The sequence below is a fragment of the Opisthocomus hoazin genome, chromosome 14 (assembly GCF_030867145.1).
Source record: "Opisthocomus hoazin isolate bOpiHoa1 chromosome 14, bOpiHoa1.hap1, whole genome shotgun sequence".
NCBI lineage: Eukaryota > Metazoa > Chordata > Aves > Opisthocomiformes > Opisthocomidae > Opisthocomus > Opisthocomus hoazin.
Genome location: NC_134427.1, coordinates 10,571,350 through 10,587,432, shown reverse-complemented (window position 1 = coordinate 10,587,432; position 16,083 = coordinate 10,571,350). Strand labels below are relative to the sequence as shown.

The 16,083-nt window shown below is 43.1% G+C and overlaps 1 protein-coding gene across 2 annotated transcripts in view; it reads left to right on the top strand.

Annotated features, from left to right (window-relative positions):
- Window positions 1–1,281: 1,281 nt before the first annotated feature.
- HTR2C (5-hydroxytryptamine receptor 2C) overlaps window positions 1,282–16,083 on the top strand; it is a 47,022-nt gene continuing 32,220 nt past the window's right edge. For both annotated transcript variants that reach the window (XM_009941476.2, XM_009941475.2), the window contains exon 1: window positions 1,282–1,764. In XM_009941476.2, the coding sequence (XP_009939778.1) occupies window positions 1,380–1,764 (385 nt within the window). In that variant the 5' untranslated portion in view covers window positions 1,282–1,379. The remainder of the gene's footprint in view (window positions 1,765–16,083) is intronic.

Sequence of the window (16,083 nt, the reverse complement as noted above, 5' to 3'; positions counted from 1 at the left end):
TGGGTGTTAGGATCCTGACTCGAATCCAATGGAAATGAAAAGCAAAGCTGGTGTTTTCATCAGTTGTACAGGATTGGCAGTCAAAATGATTGAGTTCCTGAGGATGTGATTTAGCCAGGGAGTACATGCTCCTAGCCTCAGTGGGTGTAGGCATGTAGGTATGTTTAATCTGCTGAATTAGGTCAATGCATAAAGCTAATGGACTCCTTCAGAGGCAGCAGCATGATGCTTTCTGGCCTGTATTACATGGGCAGTCAGGGGACGTCCTCTGACTTGCTCTCTCTGTCAGCTTCTGTGATGAAGCATAAATCATGTGAGATACTCTGAGGAAATCTACCCTACTGACTGTGTGTGTGATGAGGGTGCTGATACTTGCACATGCTGGGCAGTAGCCCTGGACAGCTACAGGTGGGACTGGGCTTACTGGTGATCAGCACGGAAGCACAGTGGCACAAAAACAGATGAAGAAGAGCAGAAATAACTGCTCAGCTTTTATGAAAGTTTGTCCCTTCCCTTAACTATTTGTTATCTGTTTGATTGGAAAGATTGGCAGCATAGCATCGTATAACGTTACCTAATATATTTTGTGTCTTATCCGCCTTTTATTTCCCAATAAAAACCAAACTACAGTATTCTCTGTTACAGGAGAGTTAATTATTAACATCTAAGGGTTTTTACAGCACAGCAAAGCTTTATCTCAGAATGTGCAAAATATCCAGACGCATCCATTTAAGGTGATGGTTTACACTGTTGCTTTGGCTGTGCGATCTGGATTGGTTGAATTTCGTGCAATGACGATTTTACACAGTGGCAGAGTATCTGTGAAGTGGCTATCAATTGAAACATATTTTGCTCTTCAGACTTGCTTTTACAGGTTTCACAAAACATTTAATTAGTGATAATCAGCTTTTAACCAGCCAGAGCACACTGATGTGATTCTCTCCCTCTCACCCCCGTAATTGTAGGCATAGTCTGTACCCGTAAGATAAATTACTTGCAGTCTGGAGAACATCCTAGCCAGCAGGAAGGGAGAGAATAAGAATGTCATTTGCATGGGGATAAAGAAGCTGTTGTGTATACTGTGATTTCAGTGAAGAATATAGTTTTTCTTTCCTTTTCAGGATGGTGGGCCTGGAAACCAGCTGGAGATTGCAACGTCTCCTTTCCCTTGACGTTGCTGGTCAGTGGTCATCTTCCACCACACCCAAGGAAACTAGAAATGCTCCACGCTAGCTTCTCTGAGGTTTATTTCACTATGGAAGATCAAATGATTTTCTGGCTCAGGTTTTGTGAAGTTCGGCATCTACCTTGGACCCACAATTTGGAAAAGGGATCGTCTCTGAGGCACAGTTAAGAGACAGAAAAACCAGTCCTGGACGATGAGCACTTTAAGTAGCACTGGAATATTACTCAGCTTAACAACAGTGTCCGTTACGCTGGATTTTAGTTTGCATGGTGGTCTGATGGCTTGGTCCTTAAGCAGCAATTTGACTCTGAATCAGAGTTTGCCTACATCTGATCCTCTTAATGCCTCTGAGAAGGGCGAAGTCTCTCGGATGTCTGTGAGGGAGAAGAACTGGCCAGCCCTCCTGATCTTGGTTGTCATCCTGCTGACTATTGGGGGGAACATATTGGTAATTATGGCTGTGTCCTTGGAGAAGAAGTTGCAGAATGCCACTAACTTCTTCCTGATGTCCTTGGCGGTGGCAGACATGCTGGTGGGTATCCTGGTCATGCCCGTGTCACTCATTACAGTCCTGTACGGTAAGTAGCTTCCCTCCTTCTTTGACTATATGCTTTCATAGGGAATCCGCCAAGACAGCAGTGATCTGCCCAATTATTTATGTGTTGGTAGCTTGGGCAATATCATTGTGGACTTGGCCATGGGTCTGTGCTGAGGTTCACGCTCTTGCTGGGTGACGGCGATGCTCTGCTGGGAGTAGAGCTTGTTTCCATGCTACTGGGAATGACCCATGAATGGTGTTGGCATGGTTTTTTTTGTTGTTGTTGAGGCCATCCAGAGACAGCTTTTAATTGGACTGCCCCAAAACTATCTAGGACACAAGAGCTTAGCGAAAAGCTGAGGAGTGTGTTTGTGACTGACCCCGCTCTAAGCCAGGTCAGAATCAGTCCTTGAGCTCCCACCGATATCAGTGGGATTTGAGCAATAATGTGGTTAAGAAAAGAGGTTTGCATTGGTAGATTTAGCATTCAAATAAAAGACTTCACTCTTGGCATTTATACTTGAGCTTGCCTTGTGCCTTTCAGGGGGTCATTTTGGTTTTCTGGCTTTCTGTGTCTGTTTCCCTATCTCTAACCTGAGGAAATACCCTCTGTTTTAAAACACTTTGAGATCTGCATTTATAGGTGTAATCATCTGTTGCTCCTCTAACATATTAGGGTTGCGGTGTTTGTGCTGAAGTGGGACATTGCTCACGTGTAGCATGACCGCACTCGTGTGTAGAATCACTGTTAGCACTTCAAATGAGTAAAATGTCAAACACATCCAACTTTCTCGTCTGTCTGGGACTCTGAATCTGATTTTTCTCAGTATGCTGCTAGTACTCTGCGTTCCTGGATATTAGAAAGGAGCAATGCGTTCGCCTCTGAATCTCTGATCATCATGTTTGTGTACTCACGTATCAATATAATGTGTGTGTGTTTAATAGACAATGCTAAATCATTTTTGAAGTCTGTTTTCAGACTTTCTTTGAAAAGTATTCTAGTATTGATATTTCTTGGAAACAAATAATGCTGTTTACTTACAGATTTGATTAGAAATTGGTTTACTGTCCTATAAAGTAAAATATAGGGATATTTATGTGACTTTTTCCCTTGCCTAAATGATGAAGTCAGACAGAGATTAATTTCTAAAACACATTGATCAAGCATACATAACTCCATAGCTTATATAACTTGTCTACAGTGAGTTAAATCAATATGTGATTTAGGTACAGACCTAACCATTGAGATCTTATGCATAAAGCTTTTTATTCTGGGCTGTCAGAATAGTTCTATCTCTAAATCTTCTGTGTATTACAACATGTGTATTTTATTTTTAACATTTTACTCTGGTTCCCTGGAGCTTGAAAGGTAGCATATAAATACTGAATGATTTGATTGACCTGCACTTGCATAAATTCTGGGTTACTCAGTGACTCTAAAAAGGTGAATTTATGGAAGTGATCTTCCTACATACATACTTTCTGAGTCTTTGGAAACTAATGGAAATGGATTTTTGGTTCTGCTTAGAAAATGATTACTTAAGGTCATTTAAAGGTGTAAACCATGCTGCATATTTAGAGGCAAGTAAATATCATTGATCTGAAGAGGAATTGTAATTATTCTTCTTTTCTACGAGAGCACCAGTATTAGCTGTTGACGGCCCAAACGCTTCTCCACAGGCAAACAGCACTAAATGGATTTTTTTTTTTTTTTTTTTTTTTTTTTTGCAAAAGTTATAATTTCATAACAGGCATGGAAAATTTATGGAATTACTGTGAGAAATGAGAATAGCTGCTGTTGTTTCGGGGGAGCCAGGAGGCCGCTGGAGCCGTGCTGGGTACTGGTACTCCTCCCTTGGGCCAGCTCAGTAGCCCTTGCTGGGCTGGACCAAAGCAGGCTTGTTGCCTTCAGGCTTTGTGAGGGGCAGAGGAAAAGCTCCACTTGAGAAAAATGGAGCCACAGAGGAACTTGTGGACTGGTTTGAATGGGACCCCTATGAAATACTCTTCTATATTATTTAAGATACTGGTTGTGGAAGTAAGCAGCCAGGGCTGTGCCACTCCAGCAGCAAGGGGAAAGGGCTTCCAGAGGGAGTAGAGAAAGTCTGTCCCCTCTCCCAAGTGATTACTTGCTCAGGTATTCAGCACTGAAAATAAATACTTGGTTTGATACCCAGAAGCTGAAGGGCATGGACTGACTGGGTATGTCTGAAAAGACCAAAGCTGAAATATTGAGTTTGTGTCAAGGTTATTGCTCCTCTTTAAATCCACCATAACATGTGAATGTCTTTTTCTGGGCATCTAGAAAAAAAATCATTTACGATATAATACTAACAGGGCACATCAACCTCAGCATTTGATGGTTCAAGTAAATAAAACATGCATACAAGAGCACAGAGGAAAAGCAGGTTAAACCTGTCACTTCTTGCTACCTATATCTTGGATCAAATACAGCTGTGTCTTCCTCAGCTTCACATGTGCTAGAGTCATCAAGCTTTTCAGTCCTGTGCCTATTTTTAGCTTTGGCAGGGAGGTGAGGCAGGTATCTTGTATATTATACTCAGCTTGGTGGACCAGTTCTTACGGCAACATGAGACAGCAGCTGGAGATCCATCACTTATTCCTGAGTCTGTTTTATCTGGTGTCATAAGTAACATCTCTGCACCATTGCACACACAGGTTTTGAGGACAAAATCTGGCCTCTTGTGTAACATGGAGTTTCTTGGTTTAGTTTCCTTTGAGCTGTAGTTTTTGGAAAAATGGTTCTTCTTGCAGCAGCCTGCAAGCACTCTGGATGCCACAGTGGCCAGTAGGACAGTGGACTTAATCTTGTTTTCTAAGAGCTAGAGGTCAGGAAATCCAGACATATAGAGGTACTTTAGTAGGTTTTATGTTCTGTTTGATGTTGTAGCACACAAACCAGTACCAGTGATTAAGGGGACAAATATTCACACATCAGCAGAATTCCTCTGAGAGTAGCTGGGGTTCATGGCCATGGACCAATCAGCGAGAGCGTTACTGCTTGGAGACGTAATTGTGAGTGTTCAGTCATTGTTACTCTGAATATTTTACCCTGCGTGTTCTAGATAGTCTACATATTACGACACTGGGCAGTGTCAAAAGCTGCCATATGCTGTACGGAGAAATGTATGCAGCACATCTCTTCCAGATTTGTAGAAGTGACTTTTAATTTATTTCATCAGAAATGAACCTTAAGAAATACTTACAATAGGTAGAAGGGTGATGAAGTTGCTTTGAAGTTTCCACATCAGCACTCTCAGCCCCGATGATAAATTCTAGTTTGTAAAGTACGTTCATTTCCTTACTTTTCAGCTAATGAGGTAGATTAAGTAGATTTCACTTCAAGCATAACCAGAACATTAAATAGACACCCTCCACAAAGACTTCTGGTTTTCAGTGGTTTTCCTTTCTTAATTAAAAGAAGGAAAAATCAAGTTGTCAGTTAATTCAAGAATGTTATTACAAAGGAAGGGGTGGCAGGATGTATCATGCTGGATTTCTCACCAGTTAGTCAGTTCTCTGATATGTTTATCAATTAGTCCTTAAATGTCTTGGACTAATCGAAGAGTTGCATTTGACAACTTAGAATGTTTTCCATGGCATGCAGTTCCTAAAGAACTAAGCAAATTAGTATGCTAATTAATAAGCATGTACCGGGGAGAGTAAATGAGAAATTAACACCATGTTTAATCTGATTAAACTTCAGAAACTTCTGATTAATTTAAAAATCCTGGTGTGATAGGGCATCAGGTATTCAGCACAGAATAGTGCTTCTGATAATGCATGGAGACTGTCTCCTCACCTCAGAGCATTTTAGGGACAAGCAGTGGTGGGTTTGCATCATGTCTAGTGTTTATAGGCAAGCAAGAGAGGGCTGCGCTTTGTCTACTAGCACTAGTGAAGGAATGCAAGAGAATCTCATCAGCTGATCTGAGTGGAAATTACTGACGGTATTAAACTTTCTCCCTTCTGATGAAACGGGTTCACAGCTGCTAACAAGTTGCCAGAGTGTGGCTGACAAGGGGCCAGCATGCTCATCTGCGACTCCAGGTGTCCAGGCTTCTCTCTTCTCTTGGAGTTTCAAAACACACTATAATGCTGGCAGCTTCCAGGGAGGCTGGTATTAGATTCAGCATCCATTAGTCCCAACTGCTGGAGCATCTTTACATCCAGATTATTGTTATTATTGATAATTATCATCGTTATTATGTAGTGACAGAGATGTGCTGAGCACTTGTGGCAGACTTCGCTGTTTATTCCCCCTGAGAGGGAAGGGGGGGAGTAGAAAGAGCTGTCAGTCAAACGGCCTGTTCTGCAGGCTCGTTTTGCCTGGCTCTGCTTTGCCTTTCTAGGGTGGCACTTGCTATCAGCAGTGAACATTTTGCAGAGAGACCTGATCAGGCAAGGCAAGGACAAGGTGTTGCCTGCTAAGTTCCTGGGTGCAGTCAATAGCCAAAAGGACAGAGGGAGGGTGCCTGGGATGTTTGTAATGCAGATCTCCTCAGCAGTGCCAGGGCATGCTGCACGCCTTGATGATGCTACGTATTTTCTGAAGCTGCAGCAAGGAGCAACGTGCTCCTTCAACAGCTGGGGTCGTCTGCTCTGTCATATTTTTTTTTTAATAATTTTATAAAGTTTAATTAGTTCCTTGCTGATTTCTAGTAATGACTCTCAAGGTACAGGTTAGTTTTTGCTGCTGCCAACCAGCTACAGGCACCTGCACCTACATGCTGTGTGGGAAGGATACAAGGAGTTAAATACAGCTGCTGTTTTGGCTCTTCCTTCTCAAAAAAAACCAAAAACAAACAACAACAACAACAAAAAAAAAACACAAAAAGAAGAAAAAGATGAAATAAGAAGTGTGGGTCAGTGTCAGTCTACCTGGATTAATTAACAGTCTTCCCCTTCTAACTAACTCCTGGCTTAGTTTTTACCTGGTTGTTATCTAATCTAGTCACTGGCTTATGACTGACATAGCGAACTGATGAGATCACCCTGCATTATTTAATGCAACAAGTTGTGTTTAAAATCCATCAATGGTCTGGAGAAATAGTACACCCAGGATCCATGAACTGGCAGTGGACATCTTGTCCATGACCTGTCACCCACCGCACTGCTTTTTCCCCCCGTGTGCCACGTTACCCCAGGTGCCTCCCTATGCCAGGGCAGCATCATCCCACTGGATCTGGGCTGCTGGATATGCATTTGCATGCCTTGGGGAGGACCAAGTGGGTCCCTTTCCTCTCCAAGTTGGTTTAACTACTTGTGTTACTGCCGGTAGTAACTGCTGCTCCATGCTCAGCTCTGCTAGTGACAGGATCAGCTGAAATTTTTAGATGTTCTAGGATTTGGGAGCCTTCCCATCCTGGTGCATGGGCAGAGTGGTGTGTGGAGCCAAGGCTGGCATCATGTCAGTGGAGAGCAGAAACACCATGTCGAGAAAAGGAGTGAAAACAAGCACAGTATCACCAAGGCTTCCTCCCCAGAGAGCACTGGCAGCATCTCCGGCACAGTGGAATCTCGAGAGCTCTTTTAACATGAATATTTATCAGTTTCAGCATTTGGGTCCTCCTAGGGCTGTGCAGATACTTACTAATTGCTTCTCTCAATACTGTAGTGATGCTTTAAATATTTATATCATTTATATTAAGCATTAACATGATTACTGTCAGGAAAAAGATGAAATCTCACCTTGTTAAAATAGTGCCCTTACAAATGATGCCAGAAGTACACCTTCATTCAAAAGGAGCCAGTATGGAGCAGTACCGGTTCCCACGTGTTTGTTGTCTCTGATCAGTGAGCTGGGATGGTGGGAAGGAGCAGAGGGAAAATGAGCTTGTTATGGATTATAACCAGGATCCTCGGAGAGCAGCCAAAAGAGAAGAGAAAGCAAAGCCAGAGACTGGCATAAGAGCAGCGAAGACAAGGCAAAACGCCTGCAGCAAAACCCTGGGTGAGGGTGAAAGCTGTGGGCTGCCAGCCTAGCCACTGTGTGACCCAGCACCAGTGGAGCCTCCCAGAGCTTTGCACACCCACCTCTGCCCTGAGAAAATTGTATTTTGGCAGCAGTTCAGGTGTGTTTGTGAGGAAATTATTTTTAGGGATGCGGATAGGCCTTTGGTACTCTGACCCCCAGAGGCAAATGCTGCTGTTCTGAATACTCACCCTGACATCTTGTGCAGGTGATGCTCAGAGAGCAGGATCTGCTCTGCCGTGTGCAAGGGTGCTCTAAAGATGGCCAAGGAGCTGTGGGGACAGCTGCAGGCATGGGAGGAGGTGCTGGTGAGATGCACTTCCCTTCAGAACATACAACAATGAAAAGAGAGTGGGAACTATTTAAAATCTCTGGGGAAAAAAAAAAGGCAAAAAACAAAAAAACATCTTTGTAAAAGGTTACAGGGACCCTAAGCCTACCACTGGCCGCAATGAAAATAAGAAAGGAAATAGCAAAATATAAATGGTTGCTGTTATCTGAAATATAGACTAAGGTTTTAATGAATGGAAAACCCCGGAGAATGAGTCTGGAGTACAACTGCTAGACCAAATTGGACTTAAGGTCCAGCTAGACTGGTGTTTTGTCTCTGACAGGGGCCTGAGCAAAGCAATGAATTTTCTTGTGCCAGACTGTTACAGAAAAGCCTTCTCAAGAGGGCATTTCTTCCTAGGCTATACTGACAGGTGTTTGACTTGTGCCCTGTATTATGAGCATTACATCGCCCATTATCTGGGTGTCTCAAGGTTTTGTTTAGCACTCTGTGACATGATATTTAGGTATCTAGAAATGGTCAGTCACTTTAAAAACCTGCCAAGTCATGTCTTAGTTGCACCTTGACTACACCAAGTTCCAGGTGGCAGTTGCATTATTTTCAGAAATTATTTTTCATGCATGTTGATTTTGAATGCATGACATTTCTCTTTGTACTGAGTAACCACAACAATTTATTCTTCTGCTGGCATGTGAATGTATGGAAACACCTAGGCTGCTTGCACTATCTACTGTGTCATAAACTTGGAGATGGGTGGTTTTTTGCTCTTCGGTGACACCTTGTACCTGGGATGTGTGCAATGAAATTTATATCCAACAAGCATGTATTAGTTTGTTATATTTTGCCATCAGTAAAATCCATTGGCTGCTGCGCCATGTGCTCATCCAGCAGCATTTATTCTCTCTTCAAGTCCCCACAGCTTTCTTGTAACCTCAGCTAACCTAAATAATTCTGTGAAATCTAAAAACACGCTACCTCATTATTCACCCTTTTTCCAGTTTAATAAATACATAGAAAGCGAATTCAGGTATTGAGTATCCTGCTACTGAATTTTCTCCATACGAACAAGTGCCTGTTTACCTAATGTGAAAAACAGAATTAAGTTGTGACATATCTGTGTTGCTGTTGGGAAAGAAAGCTCTGTAGGCTGTGCCCTAAATCCATGTGAAAGCTTCTCTTCTGCTACCTAAGGTTTGAATTGTGCTTGGAGGGGGGGGGGGGGGAGGGAATACTACATAGCCTCTTGGATATTCTCTGTATCCTGTTGAATACGGGACCCTGGTTGTAAAATATTTTGAGGCAGCTAAACATTAACTTGCAGGATTTTCCAGAGCCCCTGAGAATATTGCTCCCTGTGATGACAGCTGCTTGATCATGTTTAGAAATCACATTAGTACCCTACATAGATTTAGCTTGCGTTGGTGGAAACCTGATGGCCTCTGACCAAGTGAGAGTCAAAGGCTGAAGAGCTGAAATCAGCACAGCAGCTCAGGACTGGAGAGAGTGATGATACCTGGCAAGTGGAGGGAGTGATGCTACATGCCCTCTCTCAGCAGTGATTAAATTTGATCATTTGTATTAGCATCAACCTCTTCCAAAACACTTTGAGTAGGAGCCTTTAGCTTTTAATTGTTATATTGAAAGCTGGCTTTGCTCCATACCCATAAATTTCTCCTTAATTTCATTTCTGATCTCATCTGAGATTATCCATACCTTTGTTTTGGTTTTTTATCTTGTTTGTTTTATTTTTTGGTTAAATTTTTAATGTTGGACTTTGCACAATAAAGACTGGAAGCCAGACTATTGGGGAAAGTGTCATCATCTGAGCAGTGCAAAGCACTTTGAAATAAAGACCATAGTGCTCAACAGTACTTCAGAGTCATCTTCTTGCTACTCTTTTTAAGGCAGAATTGTTTATAAAGATTGTCACAGGAATTTAACTTATTCTAGCCTTTTGTTATTCTTTCTCATTATTTTGATGTCTTTTTATTGATGTCTTGCCTAAAAATCTCAAGGTTTTTGTATTCTTTTGTTATGAGAGATGAGAAATCAAACTTGATATTTGCAGAATGTCACCAGTATGAGCTGGGTACAGTCATTTGGACCTTTTTTATGTCTAACTGATGACATTCCACTTGTTCATGCAAGGAGCAGCTCCATCCCTCAGGACTTTCTCCACAGGGAGGTTGTGTATGACTCTAGTGCGACATACTCCATTGAGATAAATTCTTTATATGAAATTAGCACGAATGCCTTATCTTTCTTACTGTCTTTCATTTTCTTCATTAATTTCACAGAAAAAATGATGGACATTTTTCTGGAAGGCATGTTGCAGTCTTGTAGTAGCTATGCAAAATAAAAAAAATTGTTGGTGTTTTTTTTTTAAAAAAAAAAAAAAGGCTTGGCCCTTGGTGAAGCTGTGTTGAGGTATTTGGTCTTTTGTTGTCTTCCTCTCCCAAGAGAGCATGCAACAATCCAAAGAGAATTAAGAACATTGAGTGGACCAGAAATGTAAAGGAAGCACAACTGGTGTCAAACCAGGGATGCAGTTAGGTGACAGAAGTTGGTTATGTGGACACAGCTACCCCGTGATACAGAGACACAGGGCTTAAACATGTTTTTATTTTCAATGAAATAGCATGTCAGCAGTAAATGATTGTTCCTATTATCTGGGAACATTCCTTTGACTGAAGTGACTTCTTCATACACTTCTTTTTAAGCCCTCTGCAAGTTTTAGTCCTCATCAGGTTGAGTAAGCGAAAGATCAAAAATGAGCGGCCCATAAAACTGGAAGAAGGATCATCTCCACCTCTTCCATGGTGAGCTGCTGCCATGTTATGTAAAACAGGACACATAGACAGCACTAATGAGGTTCTGGTCTAGGATGGAGACAGTGAAAAATTTCCTGGTCAAGCTTATATTTTGGCTTTCTTTCTGCTGAGCTTCTCCCTTTGAGACAATGCATGGATTTTGGTTTCAAGTATTGCAAGCAAGGGAACAGTCAATAAAAAAATTGCATAAATTCAAGAAAGCAAATCGGTGAAGTCTCTGCTGCCTGCAGAAAGACGGATGTCAATTAGAAGGTTTATTTTAATTATGTTAAAGCATTACTTCAAGTTGGATTTGACTTCAGAACAGTGTCGCAACCTGAAGTTGGGTAGAGCAAGAAGTGCTCTTGCACTTAGCTCCTCTGGAAAGTAGTTTTGCATCATTTCTAATGTCTGCAGGATCTGTCTTCTAGTAGATTAAATTATGACAGTGTTCAGCATTTGATCTGCCATCACTTCTTTGGACAGATGGTAATGTCCTTTCTCAGTAACTGAGCTGGTTTTTTGGTGTATGTTGCAGCTACATGGACAGATTTAGAAAGCTTGTCGCTTTTAATATAATAGGAACTGGCCCCATAAAAATTCAGATTTTAGTTAAACCTTGTCTTGCGTTGTAAATTCCTCCTTAAAAAATTCCATGGGACCCACTGTAAATCTTCTGTATGGAATCGCTTTCTTCTCCCTCAGGACAAATCTGTCCCTTCCTTAGCAGGCCTCGGTGCAGCAACAGCAGCTGGTACATCTGCCCCTCTGCTCTGCTCCGCTGTGGTGAGACCCCCCGCGGGAGTCCTGCGGCCAGCTCTGGAGCCCTCAGCACAGGACAGACACGGGCCTGTTGGAGCGGGGCCACAAAAGGAAGAGGAAGCCACAAAAATGATCAGAGGGCTGGAACCCCTCTGCTGTGAGGAAACGGTGAGAGAGTTGGGGCTGATCAGCCTGCAGAAGAGAAGTCTCCAGGGAGACCTTAGAGCAACCTTGCAGTACTTAAAAGGGGGCGTATATGAAAGATGGGGACAGACTTCTTAGCGGGGCCTATTATGATAGGACAAGGGGTAATGGTTTTAAACTAAAGAGGGCAGATTTAGACTGGATATAAGGAGGACATTTTTCACAATGAGGGTGGTGAAATGAGGGCACAGGTTGGTCTGAGAGGTGGTAGATGCCCCATCCCTGGAAACATTGACGGTCAGGTTGGATGGGCCTCTGAGCAACTGGACCTACTGGTAGATGTCCCTGCTCCCCACAGGGGGGTTGGACTAGATGGCCTTTTAAAGTCCCTTCCAACCCAAACTATTCCATGATTCTATGAAATTTGCAGCATTATCATAGCAAGCAGTATGTGACAGCCAGAAATACATTTCAGAATATTGGGAGGGAGAGGAGCAGGCAGGGCTTGCTGGTAGTGCACCCCAAGTATCGTCTGAATTGCATTCTTAGAGATTCTGTGCCCCACAAGAAAGGATTGCTGGCAGCTCCTTGTGTCAGCGATTCCCGCTGTCTTTGTCTGGCAGGACGATTTGAGTCTTTCCTCCAACCTGTGTGAGAGCGCACAGCCACACCGAACCCCAGCCCAGGCCATGGTCTTTGCTGCATGCAATGTGTGGGGGCCAAAGTCAGAGAAAGTATTGTGGGGTAATGATGCATGGGTGCAACCAACCATAACTATCACTCAGCCTCTGCAATATTTTGATATCCATCTTACCTGCACTGCCATCTGTTACCCAAGGTACGACAAGTGAACTGGGTGTTAATAGCTGGCTATAATGAATGCACAAATGTCCCTCCTGGGCTCTCAGCAAGGCTTCATTATCTTTGGTTATGAACATGAAGGTCACGTTCCACAAGGTGTACAGCTCTGCACTTCCCTTGTGAAAATGAATGCTGTTATTCTTCATTACACGCTCCAGAAGCGAATGCTTTACTCAGTGAAGCTCCCTGTCTCCTGTAGCTGCTCTGCCATAGCTCGTGGGAGCCTGGACTCCATTGTGTTACATACCACTTCATGCCTCACGTTGCAGAAAAGCAGGGAGCAAGGGCCTCTGTCCGGCCACTGCTCTGGAGATACATCACATTCTGGGGGAGTGCGTCATGGCAAGCAAAACTGCTCGGAGTGCTTTTCTCTGATTACATTTTTGATTAAAATATGGTGTGTAGCCAAGACTGAAAACTCTGAAGGAATGTATCCATGTCTACAGCACTTCTCCTGTGAAGCTGGAAGAGGAATGGAATTATTCTCATTGCTGGTGAAGTATTTTTGCAGCATGTGGGTGTCCAAGTCCCCATTCTGCCAGCTTCATGATGATCTGTTGTGCAAAAATTTAAAATTTAGCCAGTAATATAATAATCACTAGGGCGTTTCGGACTGTATTTCAGGCTATAAAGTAGAACTTCTGTCTTGAAAATGTGTATTTTTAACATAACTCTATTCTTGCAAAAATCTTCAAAAGTTCTTACGTTTATTCTAATGCTGAATGAAAACAAGTTTCCAACCCTGTAACACTGCTGAGTAACTCAAAATCCTTCAGTGTGCTTGAAGAGCAAAAGTCACTCCAGCACCATGAAGCTGTGAGCTGTGGTCTGCGGTTTGCGGGCATATGGTGTGAGCTGGGCAGCCCTCCGGAGCCTGTGGGAAACAGAAGCCCATCTCTGTGGTCAGCAAGCACCTTCCTCCAAGGAAGGAGCTCAGTGTGTCCTCTGACAGCAATGGAGAGCTGTGCCTGAGCTCCCAGAATGCACCAGCTCACATATTAGCTGTTCCCCACAAGCTTCTTGCCTGTCACTTCGGCATCGCTTGGGTTCCCTTGCATGTAGCAATTCTTTTTTTTTTATTTATTTTTTTTTTAAATTTTTTTTTTTTTTTTAATTTTTTTTTCAGGATTGCAGAGGACCCCTTGCCTTAGGTCTCTAGTCTTGCTTCCCGTGCTCCTGAGCTCTGGTAGCAAAGGGTTTGCTGTTGCAAAGAGGACTTTTCACCAGAGTAAATCAATGCCAGCCTTAAGAGGGAGTTTGAATGGCACCTTTCTTACCTGTCGTGGGTAGGGTCCGGCAGTATTGTGCCAGGTCCTTATGAATAATTTGAGTTTACCTATAATCCGTATTGTGGAGTATCAGTTTATGGGACTCTTAAGACCAATTTCTGCTGTCAGATACAGAGGCAGAACTGTTACTATTTAATTTCTTGCCACCTACGTCTTTCTTGTTATTTCTTCACTCTCCGCTGCCTGTATATCATCCAGCTCTGGCTTCAGCCTGCTTCTTGGTGTAGGCAGAGGTATTTTTATTACCCTGCCTGTGTTCCTTTCCATTGACAAGAAGGTCTTGACCATATGCCAACTCTAGGAGAGAACACCAGAGAACAATAAACATTTCACGTTTATAAACATGCTTTTTTGCTCCTCCTAACCTCTTGCTGTTAAGCAATCAGCTACTTTGCATGCTGTGGGTTAATGGAGCCTTTAGCCTGTGATCTGCCAGAGATGATGTTGCTGTATACATTGCTCAGGCTGCTCAGTCCAGCACGGATGAGCACAGCACAAAGATTTCCATCAGCTTCTGCTTCTGGTAGCTTTCATTATGAGGGCTGGTCAAGGAGAAGGTTGCATGGCTGCTTTGTGTTGGCTGCTAGAGCATTTATTGGTCGCACAACCTTTGAATCGGCTTCTGTTAGATTTAATTAAGCAACATCCCTCCAGAGAGGTCGAAGGGATCACGGAGCCCCTGGGTACGCGCTTAAGAGCAGGCATCCCAGCCTGGCAGTGGTGGGTGTCAGGTGTGAGTGAGCCACGCGTGCACTGTTCGATAGTCTTGGCACGTTACATCACTGCCAGGCTGAGAGCTAATCCTGGCCTTTTTCAGGAAAATGTGCTTGTGACCCTGATTTTCACAGATTGAGGGGAATGCTGCAGAGACTCATGTTTTGCCTTGTGGGTTTGACAGGCTTTTTTGCCACTTGCAGGAAGGCCCGAACAAAATCGGTTGTGCTAATCTGGAAAATGCTGCATGGAAGCATGAATCTATATTTCTGAGCTTCAAATACAAAGCAGAGTGTTTTTTCCTAAATGTAGAAAAATGAAAAAGACAAATGCTAAAGAACAGCCTAAATTTTATTTTCTAAAAGCATTACTGCCTCCTTCACTTTGATCAGTGGCAGCAGGCTGCAGGTAGGTAACATCATGTGATTCTTCTGCTGTGCTTACAGGTGGACCTAGGGAATGGCTTCCTACAAAATGCACTAGAGGGGAGATCCTGACCATGCTAAAATCAGTGGGAACACTGGCAGCAAGTTCAGAGGGGCTAGGGCTTCTGCCAGAGCAGTTTTCTTCTTCCTTCAACCCTCTTTACACTCCTCCTGCCTTGTCATGACTGTAGCACTTGGCATGACTATGGCAGCATCCTTCATCTAGAAGGGTCCCAGATGTTTTGCTGCTCTCGTCTGGAGGTCTAAGGAAATCTCTTCTGCTGCTGCAGTGCAATTCCCTTCGTGGTATTGCTGTTTGTTGGGTTCAGCACCATCACACAAAGCATGAGCCACTCTCCTGTTAAAGCTTTATGGTACATACAGGTAAGAGAAATGAGCTGACATTTGTCCAGGTAAGATGACCTCATGCTGCGCAGTGTGAAACATTCAGGTCAGTGCTGAAATGTGCTCCCAGCCTCACAGGGCCTGACCCTGAAGTGTGTTTCGGTGGGCATTCACTTGCGTATTGTGGTCTGGGATAGAAAGCTTCTTGTGATTGCCTTTCTGTCGGCTTTGTGAGGCTGATTCTCCCTAAGGTGTTTCTCTTTTGCTCCATGTTTCTTGCTGGAAAAGAAATGAACTCCTCTCTTCTGGAGTGGCTGAGACTGTTAAGGGGGTTTTTTTGTTGTTTATTTTGTTGGTTTTGATTAAAAAATACAAATTTAAAAAGGGCAGGGGAAGCTATTTCACCTTAGAGGAAGAAATTATATTTTGCTGAGCAACGTGATCCAAATAGGAAAATGAAATCACAAAGAGATTCCACAGAAAGTTTTCTGATCCCACAGGAATACAGAAGTGAAAAGGACTTACTGACTCACTGTGTCCTGTTGTTTGCTACCAGGCATTGGTAAGACACTGAGCTACTGCCGTCGTATCTTGCATTTTCCAGAGCCTGTTTCCTTTCAGGTCTGTGAGTTGTTTGGATGCCAAAGCCAGGATCTGTATGTGTCAGAGTGTAGCAACAGAAAGCCATGACAAATCTCTGAGCACCTTATTACAAACTCAAA